At 40.8% G+C, this 19,809-nt stretch overlaps 2 protein-coding genes across 3 annotated transcripts in view; one reads left to right on the top strand and one right to left on the bottom strand.

Moving 5' to 3' along the window:
- il12a (interleukin 12a) overlaps window positions 1-1,699 on the top strand; it is a 7,125-nt gene extending 5,426 nt beyond the window's left edge. The window contains exons 5-6 of the mRNA XM_079824403.1: window positions 190-234; window positions 1,343-1,699. Of these exons, the coding sequence (XP_079680529.1) occupies window positions 190-234; window positions 1,343-1,474 (177 nt within the window). The 3' untranslated portion in view covers window positions 1,475-1,699. The remainder of the gene's footprint in view (window positions 1-189; window positions 235-1,342) is intronic.
- A 2,795-nt stretch (window positions 1,700-4,494) lies between these two features.
- The window catches only part of LOC307131006 (NACHT, LRR and PYD domains-containing protein 1b allele 2), a 45,351-nt gene continuing 30,036 nt past the window's right edge, over window positions 4,495-19,809 (bottom strand). Inside the window, exons 9-15 of one of the 2 annotated variants that reach the window (XM_079824382.1) lie at window positions 19,372-19,622; window positions 15,014-15,157; window positions 14,756-14,891; window positions 13,130-13,177; window positions 9,426-9,506; window positions 9,060-9,347; window positions 4,495-5,115 (exon numbers count right to left, since the gene is read on the bottom strand). In XM_079824382.1, the coding sequence (XP_079680508.1) occupies window positions 5,084-5,115; window positions 9,060-9,347; window positions 9,426-9,506; window positions 13,130-13,177; window positions 14,756-14,891; window positions 15,014-15,157; window positions 19,372-19,622 (980 nt within the window). In that variant the 3' untranslated portion in view covers window positions 4,495-5,083. Of the gene's footprint in view, window positions 5,116-9,059; window positions 9,348-9,425; window positions 9,507-13,129; window positions 13,178-14,755; window positions 14,892-15,013; window positions 15,158-19,371; window positions 19,626-19,809 lie in introns of both variants that reach the window. The other variant, XM_079824381.1, reaches the window with a different exon arrangement.

The following is a 19,809-nucleotide window of genomic DNA, read 5'->3' as shown; positions in this document are numbered from 1 at the left end:
ATGTACTGTGAAATAATGCTACGGTTTCTCTTGCCATGTTTGAGGAACGCAGGGCACATTTGTAAGCTAGTCTTCCGTTCCAAACGTACCTGTGGTCTCAGTTTAGTGTTCATATCTTGAACAGTGACCAGATCTGTCATGTGTGTGTGAGAAAGACTCTAATAACACAACATTCTGCTTGATTTGAAGTGCTTGAGACCAAACGGTGCAGCCGCTGATGGAGAGTTTCCTCAGGTGAGTCCTCTCGCACGCTCACACACTACACACACACACTCAGGGCTTGACACTCACTTTTTTGCTCACCCGCCACTGTGGCTAGTGGTTTTCTCATCATCTTCACTGGCCATCATTTAGACATTGATAGCACGGGGAAAAACTGCCATATTAATATTATCTCATACTTTGGCAGCAGGTTTATTAGGCTGCTGTCACTTTAAGAGCTGATGCGCGGATCCATTATACTGTTACACATGCATTTTCTTTCTCAACTGTTTACTTTCACTGCAAAAAATGCTTTTCTTACTTAGTATTTTTGTCTTGTTTTCAGTCAAAATATCTAAAAAAATCTTACATTAAGAAGCATTTACTAGACAAGCAAAAGTTTTTGTCTTATTTTGGGGGAAAATAACTCAAAATTAAAATAAGCAAAATAATCTACCAACGAGGTAAGCAAAATAATCTTAATTCAAACAGAAAACAAGATTATTTTGCTTACCCCAATGGCAGATTATTTTTCTTATTTTAAGCAAAAACTCCCTTAATTTTGAGTTATTTCCCACTAAACAAGACAAACACTTTTGCTTGTCTAGTAAATGCTTCTTAATGTAAGATTTTTTAGATATTTGGACTGAAAACAAGACAAAAATACCCACATCTGGTACGCGTTAAATCCACATGGATCTGGGCCGACACTATGTTGCTGTGTTACTCGCCAAGACCAGCATTATTGTGTGTATTTGACTGTTTAAGCGCAAAAAGCCGTGAAAACAAACTCCCTTCAGTGCTGAGAGGCGGCTTTATGTGTGCTTACTTTTGGTCTGAGCACAAAATCTGCGGGAATGAGTAAAATTATGCGCAATACACCCAATCCTGTCTGGGAAATGAGTCTTGGGAGGGTCTTGGGTATTTCAGTATCGATATTTTTGACAACACTACATCGCATTTCGTTTATTTCAGACATATAAAAGACTACAATTGAAACTGTATAGCCTATATTATGTATAAAACTCAACCGTTACACGCCGCTGCTGAAACACACACACATTAGGGGGTGTTCATGTCAAGCCCTGGCCGCACTCATTCAGTGGTTCTTATGTGTTCTGCTCTTCTCCTCTGTGTGCAGTGGCTCGTCTGGAGTGGGTCGTCCTTCGATGACCGTCTGTCCCTGTGCAAAACACTGAAGGGCTTCCACGTGCGGGCCATCACCATGAACAGAGCGCTCGCCTACATCGCCTCCGGAGACCACAGGAAGTGATGTCATTCACTACAGCCATCTCTGATTTCGTCTCGGTTAACCAGAGCCGACGCGAGCAGAAACTAGTGCATGACACTCATTTATATAAGCTAGATGATCAGCTTTATGCTGAATATTTATGTTCATTATTGAATCTATTTATTTGTTTAAGAGAAATTATTTATTGACATGCGTGTAATACCTTATTTATTATTTTTAACTATTTATTAAAATATTTGTATGACAAAATTGTGTGTTTGTGTACATGACACGTCTTGAAGATATATCAAAATAGATTTTGGGGGGGTTGATTTTCAGATGAAAAGATGAATTTTCAGATTTTCAGATGAAAGACATGTAATAGAGCATTTACTGAACTGAACGGCAAGAATGGCAGATAAAAACTAGACTGAAACACACTGCACTATTATTCAAGGTACAAACCAAAACACAGAAAGCTGTTAAATGCTCTATATATTTTCAGAGTGGCACAAAAAAGACAAAACATTAGGGTGGAAATATCAGGGCCAAGCACAAAGAACACCAACATGACTGTTAGCATCAGACCAAGTGCAAGACATTATAAAATGGCTGAAAAATCATAAATATAGTCACTGGTAAAATGATTGGAATAGTTTATCACTTTCAACCGATAGGTGGCGCTATGACCGAATTGGTGTGGTCGGAGTGAGGTGACAATGACACGTGAAAAGTTTGGTGTCAGTATGTCAGGGCATTGCAGAGATACAGCCTTAAGAGTCATTTTGGCATCATGCCTCAACTTTGCTAGCCTGGCTCCGCCCTCCTACGTACATCCGCTCAATGTTCATTTTCCTTCAGTTCTCCGTCTGGGATTGCGGTATATTCTCTGAATTTCTCCGGTCATATTTTAACCGGTCCAATCAGCGAACAAAGGGAGTGGCTGAGAACGATGACGTTGATGTCATGAAAAAAGCCAGGCAAAGACTGTACCACCTGCGCCAGCTGAGGAAATTCAGGGTTTCACCAGCCATCCTGAAAACTTTCTATCGAGGGGCGATAGAAAGTGTCCTGACTCAGTGCATCACAGCGTGGTACGGGAACAGCACCAGTCACGATTCCAAAGCCCTGCAAAGAGTGGTGCGCTTATCCGAGCGCATCTCAGGCTCAGCTCTCCCGTCTCTGCAGGACATCTACACCAAACGCTGCAGAGGTAGAGCTACTAAAATCATCAGAGACATTAATCACCCTGCAAACTCTCACTTCACCCTGCTGCCATCTGGTAAGCGCTTCCGTAGCCTGATGGCAAAGACTGAAAGACTCAGGAGGAGTTTCTTCCCCCAGGCCATCAGACTCCTGAACTCAGTCACGTGACTTCACTTCACCCCCGCACACACATAAACATCCAGTTTAAACATTAACATCCACATACTGCCATTGCACTGCACTTTACTTTCCTATTGTTACTGCGTAACAACCTGTAATAAACCTTGCACATTATACTTCTTTATATATACATATATATATATTTATGTTAACCACTTATTTCTAAGTCTACAGTTTATCTCACTTATCATATCCACTTATTTTTTTATATTTTTATATTTTAATTTTTATATTTTTATTTTTATCTTATTTCCTATTTTTATCTTTTACTTGATTTATTTATAATTCTACTTATGTTAATACTTTTTATTCTAATTTTATTCTATTTCTATTTAATTTCTTGTAACTGTTATTTGCACTGTCCATGGAGCGGACCTGTTTACATTTCACTGCCAGTTGTATATTGTGTATATAACTGTGTATGTGACAAATAAAACTCTTGAATCTTGAATCTTGATGTTGTGCGCTAGTTTGAGCGATTAGTGATTGGTTATGGCAGATCCAATAGTTTTAAACTTCACAGAGTTCCCGTCTTCAAGGAAGTGAACGCTTGTCAATGGAGAGCGGCCAGACTCTCTGAACAAATGAGAGTCAGGTAAGACCAGGCTACAACTTTGTTGCTCCGCTATATAAAAATGGCATCTATTGACACTAAGTCTATAACTGAAGATGACACGATTCGATTTAGCTGATAATGGACAACGGTTTAGGAGTAGTTAGAAAAACTAGCTTTTTAAAGAAAAACAAAATGGTGAACAGGAAATTCGAAAATTCAAAATTGGTATCTATGTTCTCGGCGTGACCCAAGGAATCTATTAAGACCAGATTATAATAGGCTAATTTAATCAAAAAGCATTACTTTTGACTACAAGGTGGCGGCGCCCTGAACGTTTTTGAGAACCTTCAAGGCATGGTGCCAAAGACACATACGAGTTTCGTTACAATGTACAATATGGCTTTTTTTGACAAAATTCTAAACGGTTGATATGGGAAAATTGGGTATCATATGACTCGCCAAATCTAACAAGACCAGTTTTTTTTATTTTTGGCCAAAGCATTCAGAAGTTATAAGCAAAAATTTAAATTTTTCATATAAGCTGACCCCTAGGTGGCACTGTGCCGAAACTGTGCAGGTAGCCTCAGGTCAATGTTGGCATAACACTCACCAAGTTTGGTCAAAATATGCTCAAGTGTTGTGGAGATATAGCTTCATGTTCATTTTGTTGGGCACTTTGTTGAATTCGTTTGCACGTTATTCGAGAACGGTTTGACCAAGCAACTTGAATTCCATAACTTTCTATCAGCATGGACTGAAAATGATCCGGTTACATTTTCACAAAAAACAGGAGGAAAATTACGTGATCGAATCGACTTCAGCCAAGGAATCGGAGGCAAAGAATTTTGTTGCTAGCCCTTTCGGTTCAGAAGTTATTAGCATAAACGTGAAAAGTGCAACTTTGGACAGGTGGTGGCGCTAGAGGGATTGAGTTAGAGACTGCAAATTTGCTATGGGGACAGCTCAGACTGTCCTCTATCTGTTTGCCAAATTTCATAACTCTCCCGCAAGCAGATCTATAGGCTTCCAGAGCAGAAGAAGAAACAGAAGAATAATATGAACGCCAACGAGTACAATACACACCTTCAGTGCTTGGCCCCTAATAACCGAACCACTGTCAGTTCTTTCATTCATTTTTATGGTTTATTCATCTAAAGAAAGGTCACCCAAGGTAAATTAAACTCCACCAAAATAAAGCGAATCCCCTGAGAAAGTGTGAAAGGTGCGGATTTGACTAACAAACATTTCATACGACAGAGAAACTTAAGGAGCCAGTTTGCTGCAATATCCTTGTTCAAGTGTGTGTTCTGCATGAATATCATGATAGTACTAAATGCTCCCGCAACATTATTACTCCACAACGTCTGCACCTGAGAGCAAAACATCAAGAAACTAGTGCAGATTATCACGGCTCATAATTCAACAAAAAAAAACTAACTGAGTTCTTTGGAAGACACATTCAAATATGTACAACATCTAAAAAAAATTACGACTGTGAGAAATAAAGAGCCGTCAAGATGTAGTGAGGGCGTCCAGTACACACAGAGCTCACTTTAGCACCAGCGTTCAATGTGACCCGCCTTCCCTTGAAGGGCATCTTCAGGGCTCTCTAACAGTGGTTGAAATGCTATTTCTGACCGTTTGTCACAGCCTGGAGATCGGCAGACGGGCAGAATCCAGACGGGTGGAGAGATGTGGCCGTCTCTGCGTCATGTAGCTGAAGAAGTATTTCGTAGTATCTCTGGAAAAACAAGGGGAAGGACACAGTCACATCGGAACATTTGTAAAAAACAAATACTAGTTTTTCTGACACCGATCAGGCATAACATTATATACATTATGAATTATATACAATATTAAATACATTATGAAGTGAATTACACTGATGATCTCTTCATCTCCTGTTAGTGGGTGGGATATATTAGGCAGCAAGTGAACATTTAGTCCTCAGAGTTGATGTGTTAGAAGCAGGAAAAATGGACAAGCGTAAGGATTTGAGCGAGTTTGACAAGGGCCAGATTGTGACGGCTAGACGACTGGGTCAGAGCATCTCCAAAACTGCAGCTCTTGAGGGGTGTTCCCGGTCTGCAGTGGTCAGTCTCTATCAAAAGTGCTCAGAGGAAGACCAGTGGAGAACCGGCCACAGGGTCATGGAGGACCAGTGGAGAACCGGCCACAGGGTCATGAAGGACCAGTGGAGAACCGGCCACAGGGTCATGAAGGACCAGTGGAGAACCGACCACAGGGTCATGAAGGACCAGTGGAGAACCGGCCACAGGGTCATGAAGGACCAGTGGAGAACCGGCCACAGGGTCATGAAGGACCAGTGGAGAACCGGCCACAGGGTCATGAAGGACCAGTGGAGAACCGGCCACAGGGTCATGGAGGACCAGTGGAGAACCGGCCACAGGGTCATGAAGGACCAGTGGAGAACCGGCCACAGGGTCATGAAGGACCAGTGGAGAACCGACCACAGAGTCATGAAGGACCAGTGGAGAACCGACCACAGGGTCATGAAGGACCAGTGGAGAACCGACCACAGGGTCATGAAGGACCAGTGGAGAACCGGCCACAGGGTCATGAAGGACCAGTAGAGAACCGGCCACAGGGTCATGAAGGACCAGTGGAGAACCGGCCACAGGGTCATGGAGGACCAGTGGAGAACCGGCCACAGGGTCATGAAGGACCAGTGGAGAACCGGCCGCAGGGTCATGAAGGACCAGTGGAGAACCGGCCACAGGGTCATGAAGAACCAGTGGAGAACCGGCCACAGGGTCATGAAGGACCAGTGGAGAACCGACCACAGGGTCATGAAGGACCAGTGGAGAACCGACCACAGGGTCATGAAGGACCAGTGGAGAACCGGCCACAGGGTCATGAAGGACCAGTGGAGAACCGGCCACAGGGTCATGAAGGACCAGTGGAGAACCGGCCACAGGGTCATGAAGGACCAGTGGAGAACCGGCCACAGGGTCATGAAGGACCAGTGGAGAACCGGCCACAGGGTCATGAAGGACCAGTGGAGAACCGGCCACAGGGTCATGAAGGACCAGTGGAGAACCGGCCACAGGGTCATGAAGGACCAGTGGAGAACCGGCCACAGGGTCATGGGCGGCCGAGGCTCATTGATGCCCGTGTGGTCGATCAAACAGACGAGCTACTGGAGCTCAAACTGCTCCAGAAGTTAATGCTGGTTCTGATAGAAAGGGCTCAGAATACACAGAGCATCTCAGTTTGTGGAGTATGGGGCGGCACAGCCGCTGACCAGTGCCCATGCTGACCTCAGATTTGCATACATTTCCGGAAATTAAATCTGAACTCTGGATAAAATCAGATTCACAATTCTTGTTTGATTTTGCTGACATGTTAAAATTAAAGGTTTTTACTGAGGGGATTTTTCATTTCTCTTTTTATCACTCCATACATCAGAAAGTACTAAAATGGTCAGAAAAAAACACTGTACATTTCCAACATGCTTTTGGTATTAAATTGTTCTATGAAATATTATGTGAACAAATCTTTAGAATATAAATAATATGAATAAATCTGTAAAGTTTGATTTACGCCTGTATTGTGATTGAAAATAGATACATTGCAATTAAACAAATCTGAAAGAAGACATGTTACATGTCTCAAAATGTGTCCAGTGCCTGAAAAACAATGTTAATGCTAGTGGTGTCTTGCCTTAAAACAGGAATAACGAATACAGAAAATCACAGGCGTCACATGACTGAGCGGCACATTTGAAGAAGTGGCCTTGATTCCCACACACAGCCAGCAGTGCTATTTCTGATCAGCTGGTCTGTGTTGGACAGATGTTTCACAGGGGTGTCTAATGCCATTTCCTGCATTCTGCCTTGTTTACACTGTTCAAGAGTTGATTCTCATGCTAAACATGGACAATGTTTCAAAATAAGTGACACGTATGACGTATGACGTATGAGATGAGTATTTCTGTGCCACATACACTCCTTCAGGATTCATACAAGTTTCGGAAAGTTTTTTTCACGTATGGCTCTGTATGTCGTAATAGAGGGCGGAAAATCCTTGTATGGACACTTCTCTGGGATGAGCGCACGCACACACAGACACACACACACATTTTCGGTGACGAATGTTTTATAAGCGGCCTGTTGGATTTGCAGATCGTTGCAGGCGGTGAGTAAAATGCATCAAATGTGTGTTTTGTTGGCAATTGGTGTGCAAGTGCATATAATGTGAACACCACCAACATATAGTGAGTCAAAAGTTATCCATAATGCGATGCAGCGGCGTAACTTTGTTTTAAAAAGTGTTTTGACCCATTCAGATGTCTCGTCCGCACTGCTGGCCAATGGAGGTCGACGTCCACACCTGGCGGCCATCTTGTCACAGGCAGCTCGCTCATTCGTAACATTGTGTTTTAATGGTGCTTGTACTTTTTAAATAACCATAACTTGCTCAATTTTCTACCGATTTTCAAACTGTTTGGTTTGTTGTGAACGTCAGAGATGTAGTTGTGACGCTGCATACTTATGAATAATTATTCATAATTTGTTCAAGCATTCAGAATTATAGCCACATTAATAACGTTTGTAGGAAACCAAACCATTTGTAAATCCGTCAAGATTTCAGCGAGATAAGAGTATTTGTGTTCGTGCAGATCACCCGCCAGAAAGCTTGCCTGTGACAAGATGGCCGCTGGTGATGACGTTAGAGACTCCGCCGTAAGACATCTAGCCTTTATTATGTATATCTATGCTTGTCACTAGCAAGTTAACTCTTTCCCTGCCAGCGTTTTTAATCATTTTCATAATAAAGGTTTCATGGCCCCCACAATATTTTGTTGTATGTATATCATTTAGTGCTGTCAGTCGATTAAAAAAATTAACAAATTAATCACACATTTGTGTGACATTCACAGACAGCTCGTTCTTTTCCGTCTTGTGGAGCTTTAATGGTTTAAAAGCAGAAAAAACGGTAATGTGTTAATTTTGTTAAGTATTTTTAATGCGTTAAACTGAAAAAAAATATTGTTAGCATTAACTCACTCATTTTGACAACATCAATATCAATGTATCAAAAGAAAGAACAGACCCTCTGCTTTTAAAACAAAAAAAAACTTTTATTTCAGCTTCATGCTTTCTTTCTTATCAACACTTGAATGTGGGTTTCGTAAAAAAGCATCAAAAAGCTGAGAAAATCGTGATCAGATTCAGAGCGATGATCAAACACAGATGAAGTAGATGGAGTCCATCAACACCCCAGAGCTTCACAGTCCTAGAGCTCGTCCTAGGTCGACATTTCATTCAATAACATTAGGCAGTTTTGAGTTAAATGCATCAGCAATGCTTCTATCGCTTGTTTCTGCTTCTTCTTCACTTGTGTTTTGATCAGGAGATTCTGTACTAGATGATCTGTAATAGTGCCCTCTACCGTATGACAGTGAAAACACAGAAAGCAGGACATTTCCGTCAATAGCGTGGAAAGAGTTACGTTTTTTGATGGTTGGTATCGTATAGAGAGCAGGGTGGCAGTTGGCCAATATAAATATATATATATATCATGCTATTTTATTTACAGATAAATAAAATAAAAATAAAAGTCCTACTTCTGACTCTTATTGGCTTAGCGATTATAAAGCCGTCCCTCCAGCTGAGCTGAGTAGCGGTTACACACTGAAACACACAAGATCCCGTTACTCACCGTCCAGCACAGCAATGACCTCATTAGGCACGTCATCGTTGTCTTTCAGACACTTGTGGAGTTCCTGAATTCCCGCTTTCCCCTTAGGTTGTCGCCGCCTCCAGCGCTCCAGCGTGTTGAACTTCAGCATGGTCACGTCCTCCTCTGCGGCCTCCATCTCCTCCAGGTCCTGTTTGCTGAGGCCCAGATAGCAGATGGCCACGATCTTCCACTCTTTCCCCATGCGTTTGGCCACCTGCATCAGCTGCTGGTCCGTCAGGTCTGGAGCTGCGGCCGCCGCGGGACAGTCTGAGGACACAGCAGCCCTTCGGTCAAGACACAGCCCAGCACAAATACGGTCAGGAGGTGTCATGTTCATGAACCTACCGGACTCATCGATGCCGCGGGCTTTCTTATTGGGCTTGTTACAGAGCTCCTCCTCTGACGTGCTGCTGTGTCTCTTTCTGACTGTAGAGGGCCAGACCACAAAAATTGTATCAGTCCTGAAAGTACTCCATTAAGCTTCAACTCACTTTCCCCTTCAAGTTTTGACGCAAATCGATCCGAGGTTCGAATCCGCCTTTTGTCGAACTCGCTCTACTCCCTTTTCCCAAAATAAGACGACTAGTTATACATTAACACTATGCTGAAAGCTCCTGTATGTGAATCTTTTGCAGATAAATACAAGTGCATTTTCGTTTACCATTGACACAAATCAATAAGTAAATCATAATCAACTATTATAGTAAACAACATTTCCTAATTAGGCCTACTCTGTATACATTTTATGATGAATAGTATCATTAGTTATACATAATGTTTAAAATGCTTCTTGTGTTCATATATTTCATTATAAAATGGCATAAGAACACTAACCTTCCTGAAATACATTTAATATTGGCATCATTCATTAATTTCATGTTAAAGTAATATACAAATTCACTACCCTCTTTAAAATACAATAATCAGTAAAAAAAGAATCATCAGATTAATCTGGAAAAATAATCGTTAGATTAGCAGACCAATCGGAAAAACATCCGATAGATTAGTTGGCTAATCAGGAAAAATAACCAGTAGATTAGCCGACTAACAGAAAAAATTATTGATAGATCAGTCGACTAAGCAGAAAATAATTGATAGATTAGCAGACTATTCGGGAAAATAAGTGATAGTTTAGTTGGCGAACAGGGAAAATAATCAATAGATTAGCCGATTTATTTGAAAAATAATTGATAGATTAGGCGACTAATCGAAACGAATCGGTAGATTAGTCGGGGGGGTAATGGATAGCTTAGGCGCCTAATCGATTATTAAATAAAAGATTAGTCGACTAATCGGTAAATAGCCGGCAGATTAGGCGGCTAATCAAAAACAATTGATAGATTAGCCAACTAATCGCAAAAATTTGATAGATGAGTCGGCTAATTGGGAAAACAATTGATAGATTAGTCGACTATTCGGAAAATAACCGGCAGATTAGGCGACTAACCAGAAAATAACCGATAGATTAGCAGACTAACCAGAAAAATAAATGATAGATTAGCTGGCTAATCGGAAATAATTGATCGATTAGCCAACTAATCGAAATAATTGCTAGATTAGTCGACTAACCAGGAAAAATTAATAGATTAGTCGACTAATCGGAAAATAACCGGCAGATTAGGCGACTAAGCGTAAAAATAATCAATAGATTAGGCGACTAACAAGAAAAATAATTGATAGATTAGCCGACTAATTGAAAAAATAATCGATAGATTAGTCGACTAACCGAAAAAATAAATTGATAGATTAGCTGACTAACCAGGAAATAATTGATAGATTAGTCGACTATTCAGAAAACAATTGATAGATTAGAAAAATCTGAAAAACAATTGATAGATTAGCCAACTAATCGGAAAATAACCGGCAGATTAGTCGACTAACCAGAAAAATTATTGATAGATTAGTCGACTAATCGAAAAATAATCGGCAGATTAGTCTAGGGCTGAAACGATTCATCGAGTTACTCGATTAACTCGATTACAAAAATTCCTCGAGGCAAAAATTCTGCCTCGAAGCCTCGTTAAATTCCTATGACGCGCACTATACGCGCAGGATCTGATTCACACGGACCGCTGTTCAATGTTCAGGAAGCACAACATAGCGCGTGATACATTTTGAATTTAGTTCAGATTCTAGATGCCCAGAATCACTATAGTAACTGCATGTTTTACACAGTTTATGTAAGTTGATTACCGTTCTTATAGCTGCCACACACACACACGCGGCTCGCGCAAGCCCCGAAGCCAGATCGCTTTCACTTTCATCCTCATTAAGTTTGTCAAGTAAATGCTTTTAAAACCTTGCCAGTTTGAACATTGAAGCGCTTGTGCACTATTCAAAAACAACAATACGGAAAACTTATCCGTTCAGTGCTCAGCTTTTTTCTGTGACACGGAGAGTTGAGCCGTGTCGCGTCTTTGACAACGAGCGCGCGCCCTGAAGGCAGACCTCTTTACACGTGAAGATCGCGCGCGGAGAGCAGCACAGAATTGATAGTAGAAAATCAGTAACACACACGCACCCTCCTCTCTCTCTCTCTCTCTCTCTCTCTCTCTCTCTCTCTCTCTCTCTCTCTCCCTCTCTCTCTCTCTCTCTCTCTCTCTCTCGCACCATATGCTTAAACTTTTATGTAGCCACGCAACAATAATTTCAGCATTCACTGTATACACCAGGACGTGATGTTGTGACGCAATTTTTCAAACGGATGCTTCACCTAAAATGCACCGCTATGCAAGTGATGCAAGCCAAATGCAGCGCTCTATTAAAAATGAATGTATGTATTTCTGCTGTACCAAACTGCAATGAAGCCACACACACACACACACACACACACACACACACACACACACACACACATACAGGTTGCTAGGTTACCATAGCAAATAGGCTCACCCCAGAAATGATATTTTATTTGTTAGTAGCCTAATGGTAAATGCTGCAGGTGTAGAAATCTACATAAAAGATATTTACTTTGATGTCAGCGCTAGATTACAGCATGAAACCTGTTGAGCATATTAATAAATTAAATTGCTTTTCCTCTTCATTTCGTTATGCATTATTTGTTTTGGTTGTTTAAAAACACGGGGAAAAATGTATCTGATTAATCGATCCATTAAGTGCTAGATTAATCGATTACAAAAAGAATCGATAGCTGCAGCCCTAGATTAGTCGACTAACTGTAAAATAACTGATAGATTAGGCGACTAAGCGAAAAATAATTGATAGATTAGCCGACTATTCAGGGGGGGGGGGGATTTATAGATTAGTCAACTAGTCTGAAAAATAATCAATAGATTAATCGACAAAAAAATAGTCATTAGATGCAGCCCTATTTTGCAGAGTGTGTGGTTGTCATTCATGATTGTAAATGGACTGAATTTATATAGCGCTTTCTACAGACCCATGGCCATCCAAAGCGCTTTACACATCGCCTCACATTCACCCATTCACACACCGACGGCGGTGTCAGCCATGCAAGGCTCCATCCAGCTCATCGGGAGCAGCTGGGGTTAGGTTTCTTACTCATGGACACCTCGACACTTGGTCAGGTGGAACCGGGGATCGAACCACCAACCTTCCGGTTAGTAGACAACCTACATGAACCACTGAGCCACTGTCATTTGAACATTTCTGGATTACAATGTCCGATAATAAAACAATCCGATAAATGTAATTATTCCAGCTGCTGTGAGAACAGGCTATAAATGATCCGCCACCTGCAGCATCCTCACATGTGTTAGCCTACTAGCCGGACTCCATTATGTGTACAGACGTAAGAAAGACATGCTCGAATATCCCGCGGAAATCCACCAGTACCACTCAAATTATAACACATTACAAGCTTACCGTTGTGCATCGGGCTGAGGTAAGGGGATCGTTTTGAACACTAGCTGGTTATGTTCTGGCTCAAAAAATTATTTTGTTTTTGTTTTTTTTAACCAAAAGTCTGCAGAACCAAAAACCTATTCAAAAAACCCACTGACTTCAGGACGATGGAACCAGAAGCGCTTAAAACATCCGTCATCCCTGCAGCCCTCTATTCTTCTTACCTTTCATTGGTTTCCTGGGCTTTTCATCTAGATGATGTACACAGTCTCCTGTAAATTAAAGATTTTATATCAGATTTATTGTTCTTTATAATCACAGGTACACACATGGGTCAAGGGTCATTCTCAGGAACTCCACGACTTACTATTATAAATTAACAGGATATTGAACCGAATATGTTTACTGTATAAAACAACAAATTTTTGTTCTGAGCAAATACAGAATTTGTCTTTGTACCTGCACTCTGTTCAGCCCTGATATGCTGTGACGTTTCCCACTTTCGACATAAATGCGTCTTTCTGACTTCATATTTAAGGGAGACACATGAAAATCATACTTTTGACACAGAAGTAAGTCTTTAGTAGTATGTCATTATATATTGGCCATAACATCATATGTTGAGGCTGTCATTTTTGCGATGGATTTACCAGACTTTGTGTGCTCAAGGTATTCATTCTAAACGTCATTCATTCAAAGTTTAGTCTGAGAGTTGGGGCGTTTTCACACCTGCCTTGTTTGCTCCGGATTTTCGGACTTTTCAGTTTGGTCCGAATAAAAATGACAGGTGTGAAACCTCCCCTGACCACGGGCCAGACCAAACAGATGAAATCTGGTCTGACGAAAAGAGGCAGTCTCGCTCCGGATCAAACTGAACAAAGGTTCGGTTTTAGTGTGAAAGCATTTTCTGTATGGTTCAGACTTTCAGACCATTTACAGGAAGTTCCTGTTTATGTTTAAATATTATAATGTTATTTTTAAATTCAATCTAGGCTACATTGATTATGAAAAGTGAAAAGATGCGCAATATGTCAGAAGACATAAGGTCAGAAATGATTTTGAACTAAATTTTGTATGATTTTGCTTAGAAAGCCTTTCTTTAATGTGAATTTCGTTTTGTATAAATTGTATCTTAATTTTAATCAACGTTTAATCAGATAATTTCCTGGATTTAATAAATAAGAAGCAAATAGTCTATAGCAGACAATAATCGCGGGAGCGATCACATGCTTTACATGAACTGGAGCGCGTCTCAAATAAACCGAAACTCAGCAGATACTGTCTCACAAACATGAGAAATGTGTGAATATAAAGCTTGAAATGTCCACTTTTAAACGTAACGAATAAAAAATGGTCAAGCATTGCGCACTGTTCAATAGTGGCGGTGATATGCGTCCGTCCGTTCATTCATTCTTGTCAAAGACGCTGACGTCAGACGCACATCCGTTTACAAACCAATCAATGTCCAGATGCCGCCCACACAGATGATGACGACAGGACGCAAGTGTGTCATGTAAAGTTCTTTAGTGCGCTCACATAACTGCAATGTGAAACCAAACCAAAACTAACCGAATGTATAAAATGTATCAAAACATGAACTTCGATTCGGACCTTGGTGTGGACTTTCAGGTGTGAAAACGCCCTTAAACACATGGCCAGTATATTTGTTGAGTACTGGGGGCGTGTGCTCCTGTGCTGCTCTTAGTCACTGATGGGCCTGGAACTGCAGGCTTGAGGTGGGAAAATATGATTTCTTGTAAGTTCAGGAGTGACATCTCCAATAAAGTTATAGGCATTTGGCCATCTCCTTGAAATGAGCCACTGGTTTTTGTGTGTTGATGAAGCCGTACCCTCTCTGATGGTCGCAGTCCACACAGTGTGTCCCGAGTCGGCATCGGTCAAGGACAGTTTGAAAGGAGGACTCTCCTCGAAGAAGACCTCGAAGTATCCCTTGACCGCCACGATGACCGGTGTGAAGAGCATGTCCTGCAGACACACACACAATCTACTCAAAGCCTGCACTGCTGACCCAACATAGTGTTGGTCCAGATCCGGGCCACATCTGGAACACATCTGGATTCAACGGCAGATGTTACTGCGTCCCTTACCTCTGGTGTGATGTGACCCACGGGCTCGCTGGTCAGCCGGTACTTCCGGTTCTCCTCTAGCATGCAGGTCGGTGGCTTGTCTACTCGTATATACCTCTTGTTGTTCTTACAGCTGTTCGCCCCACGAACCGCCTTCCTGATGTCCTGAGACAAGTTGCAAAGAAATGAATGAGAACCTCTGAGTCTTTTACATACGGCGAAAGCTAGACAAACTCAGGGTTACAGGATCGCGACAAAAGCACATCATTTCTGTTTCCAGCTGGAGTTTTACAATGTCTGTGCCAAAGAGACATCACAAGTGTTGTGTTTTGGGATGTACCAACGCACATAATGGACATTTGCGAGTCGCTCAAGCTGTCGTCCGTCTCTCACATTTATTGATACAGTACGAACACAAACGCAATCGCATGTCATAAAGCGAGATGACATCATCAGTTATAACCGTAATTACACTAAACTATCCCTGTTCTCTCTTCATCAGCAGATATTCTCTGGCTCATCTTACCCCACACCAGCGCTTTATAGATGATCATGACAGAATATGCTAATCAATGACTGAAGATGGTTAACTCATAAACTCATCCTCTATCCCTTCAGAAGCGTCCTGTCTCGTTCTACATGTTGTCTCTTCTTCTGGAGTCTCTCCATCATTGTCTGACTCTGGTTTGATCAGAAAAGGCTGAACAGTTTCTGATATTGTCAGTGTGTATGTGTATGTGTGTGAGGCAATCAGAGCTGCTAACATGAGCTCTTGAAGCTCCGCCCTCTTCCTGAAAGGGGGCGGGGAGCAGCAGCTCATTTGCATTTAAAGGGACACAGAAAAACGGCACGCGTGTTTGCTCAACCTCAAAAAGTGGCAATTTTAACATGCTATAAAAATGATCTGTGGGGTATTTTGAGCTAAAACTTCACACACACACTCTGGGGACATCAGAGACTTATTTTACATCTTGTAAAAAGGGGCATTATCGTGAGGAGCGCTTAAATGTTGTAAATGTTGTTGTAATCAATATTTCGTTTCTGTCTGAATTAAAACAGCATGTGGATTGATAGGATTCTATTTGTTGATGTTATTTTCCATTTATCTTGTAAGATTTCTTTAAGAGAAAAAGAGTTTTTCCCATGATCTTGACAAATTAAAATCTGAAGGTGTGCTTTTAATCGGACAGCGATGATGTGCTCTGTGTGAGGAGGCGTGACTGCTATTAATATGGTGGATCTCAATGAGTGATGAAGCTTTTACTATTTTCAAATACGTATTTATTGATAGAAACTCATCCATCTTACTAGGAATTTAGTAATATCGTTTTATATTGTTTGTGGCACATACAGTAGTGGCCAAAAGTGATGTCCATATTCATTTCTAAAGACTCTACAAGTTCATTTAAACCATCAAAATATGAGTAGAATATTTTATATAATTTTAATATTTACAAAAATGAGGAAAGAACAAAACACTGAGGTATTTCTCTGACAAAATGATTTGGCAAAAACAGGTTTTATTTTTACTATGCAAAAAAACAAGCTCATTGACTACAACATAATCAGTTATTAATATTTGGTTGGTTCTCTCTTGTTTTTGCATTTGTGTTCATCATTTCTTTGTATGACAGCCTGGACAAAAATGATGTCAGCATATTTTGGTGTTTCATTGTGTTATCACAACTAAAACAATCGAGTCCAAGCACAACTACGCAATGCGTACAATATCTATAACATATTTTTAATATTTGAACGAAGATGTCATTTTTCCTAAGCACACTACTGCACTTTGTGGAAAAGGCCTCTAAAATCAGACCAAAATGTAAGTAAAGTAACATTGCACGATATTTTAGGGGGGGTTTTGTGATTTTTCAGCTTGACTGACCCAGTCCCCATTTGCACAGGACATTCTTAGAAGAAAGTAATTTCGGTGAGTACTGTAAATGACTATACATTTTCATTTCTGCCTGAACTGAAGGTCAGGCAAAGCTCAGAGGCAGTTTTTGGACTGAGTGAAACTGAAAGTGCTTCTCTGAAATACGCTGCACTGAAACCGCTGTGTGGGTGCACAGACCACAGGAAGTCATTTCACGTGTGAGTTTAATGATCAAACCCACAGCAGAAGACTGAGAGAAGCCCCTGCGCGGACACACACGATGAGGGGATGATAGTTAGTGACATTTAGCAAGAACATTTTAAGCACATTTGCTCCATTCAAGCGTTTTGGCCTGGGCCACACTGGTGAGTACCTAACCAGAAAATTTGCCCCTGAGTGCTGTAATTTTTGATGTACGAATGAAATGTAAATGATATTTGTCATCAAGTACAGCTCACAGATTTCCCCCACATGCACTGCAACTAATGGCAGAAGAACCAGAGGGGGCCATATGGCCCAGTCGAGCCAGTGGTTCACATGTTTACCTACCCTGCACTAATAAATACAATACATATTCAAATAATGTGCAGGTAACAAATTAAGTTTCATGTGCTTAAATGGTCTACAGTGGTTTGAATGAGTAAATTGTCAAATGATAGACTTTTGTGACGTTAATGGCCAGATCGGGTACGTTTTAGTGGCATCTAGTGGTGAGGTTGTGAATTGTCCACCGCTCACCCCTCCCTTTAGAGAAGTTTGTCCCTTTAGGGCTACCGTAGAAACATGACGGCACAAAATGGCGTCTTCACTGTAAGGGACCTGCGGTGTGTGTAGATAGAAACGGCTCATTCTAAGGTCATACAAACATAACGGCTCATTATGTCAGGTCTTTATACTCCACTGAAAATATAGTTATGTGTATTATATAGCATTTCTGTCAATAGATCCTCATAAATACTACACACTGCACCTTTAAATTGTGACACCTGGGAAGTGACATTGTTTGGACAGCTCATAAATGATATACAGTAGTGGTCAAAAGTGATGTCAAGTCTAGGAAGATTGACATTTTAACCCTTTATTCATCTATGATTAACCCCCGATCGACTTTTCCTTAGTTAATAAACATGGTTTCCTTCAGCTCAGTTGCATAAAATTGTGACTTTTTCTAAATTATCTTTCCATACACACAGGAAAAACCTGGCCTTGATTCGGTTGTATATATATATATACACCTTTAGAACAACCGAATCAAGCCCAGGTTTTTCCTGTGTGTATAGAAAGATCATATATATATTTTAAGGTCACACACTTTTAAGGAAAAGTGGGAAAATTTCATTTCATTTGTCAAAAAAAATACAAATAAATCCAGCATAAATCTGAAAATGTTCACAGATAAATGAAGGCCTGGTACTAAAGCACAAAAGCAATGTGAAACAAACATGATCACACACACATGCACACACACACACACACACACACACAGGTGTGTGTTCACACTTCACTCCTGTTCATATCTGCTTATTGCCATTTTTGTTGTTTTTATATCAAATTGATCAGTTAAATTGATCAAAAGTGACAGTAAAGACATTTATAGTGCTACAAAAGATTATATTTCAAATAAATGCTGTTCTTTCGAACAAAAATCTGAAGCAGCACAACTGTTTTCCACACTTTTTGTTGTTTTTATTAACTTTTAAAAAATGAATTTCTTATACTAAAGTTAATTATTTTTATATATTTGGATTATTGAAATAAATAATATCTGATTACAATCAAGTCTTATCTTTTAATGGCAACATGTGTGGCATTATTGCTAATTTATGTGGCATTAAAATACTGATTTAATGTATTTTGTAATGTATATATATAGCCAACCACTTCATGGCGGAGGGGTGTCCCAATACTTTCGGCAATATAGTGCACCTTAACCAAGTTTAGTGTTTTGTTCTTCCCTCATATCAAACATTTTCCTAATATCATGATGGTTTAATCGAACTTTAGGATCAATACAAGAGGACATCTCTTTTGGCCACTACTGTATCTCATATAGCTCATAAATGATAGTTTGATATTTTTGAAGGCTAAGCATCTCAATGAGTCTCACTCAAGCTCTATATTGAAAGTGTCAGAGGCTGTGAAAACTGAAAGCATGATGCGGAGATCCGGCAGGTTTTAGAGCTTCCGTTCTGCAGCTGCAGGCATTGATAAATGTTCTTACACACGAACACAAAGCCGCCCACTAAAGTGGACACAGTCACAGAGTAAGAATCAGCCACAGAGTGGCAGAGATGCAGAACTGAAAGTGGTGTGATGTCACAATGATGTCATCACTCCTACTTTCCCTAAAGACACAGCATTGCTCTAGCTTAAGCCTAAAATTAAATCTAATTATAGCAGATTACATCGCAGGGTTACCGAGAATACGGCCAGTCAGCCGTGAGCGCTATAAAAGCCTTGGACTCGTCATGTTTCTGTGAAAGCCCTTTAGTTCCCTCACCTTGATGTCAGAGCAGTTGTTTCCCGCCAGGTAGACTCTGAAGGAGAAGGCGTTCTCAGGGCCCACCTCTTTGAACACCTGCACGATCCCATGATGCTCTGCGGACTTCGACGTCTGAACAATCGGACCCACGGGGGAAAGGGAAGACACGGTCCATTTGACGTGACTCCCGGAGTGATGGTCCGAGGGCTCGATCTGAGCACGGCTGTTCTTCACGTGGAGCACGCTGAACTTCACCTCGTTGTCTTCATCTGCTGGGACGGTGGGAATGGTTCAAAATAAACACATTTTGATTCAATTCTCAAAATTCGAAAGGTTTTCCACCACGTCAAAACCATCAAAAAGAGCACACAAAACCCCAAATCCTACTGTGAGAATTTAAAGGGTTAGTTCACCCAAAAAAAATGTAAATTGTGTCATTAATGACTGAGCCTCATG

Source organism: Gobio gobio (genome assembly GCF_949357685.1).
Source record: "Gobio gobio genome assembly, chromosome: 8".
In the NCBI taxonomy this organism is placed as follows: domain Eukaryota; kingdom Metazoa; phylum Chordata; class Actinopteri; order Cypriniformes; family Gobionidae; genus Gobio; species Gobio gobio.
The sequence above is the reverse complement of the archived record's forward strand: the minus strand, read 5'-3'. Positions and strand labels throughout refer to the sequence as shown.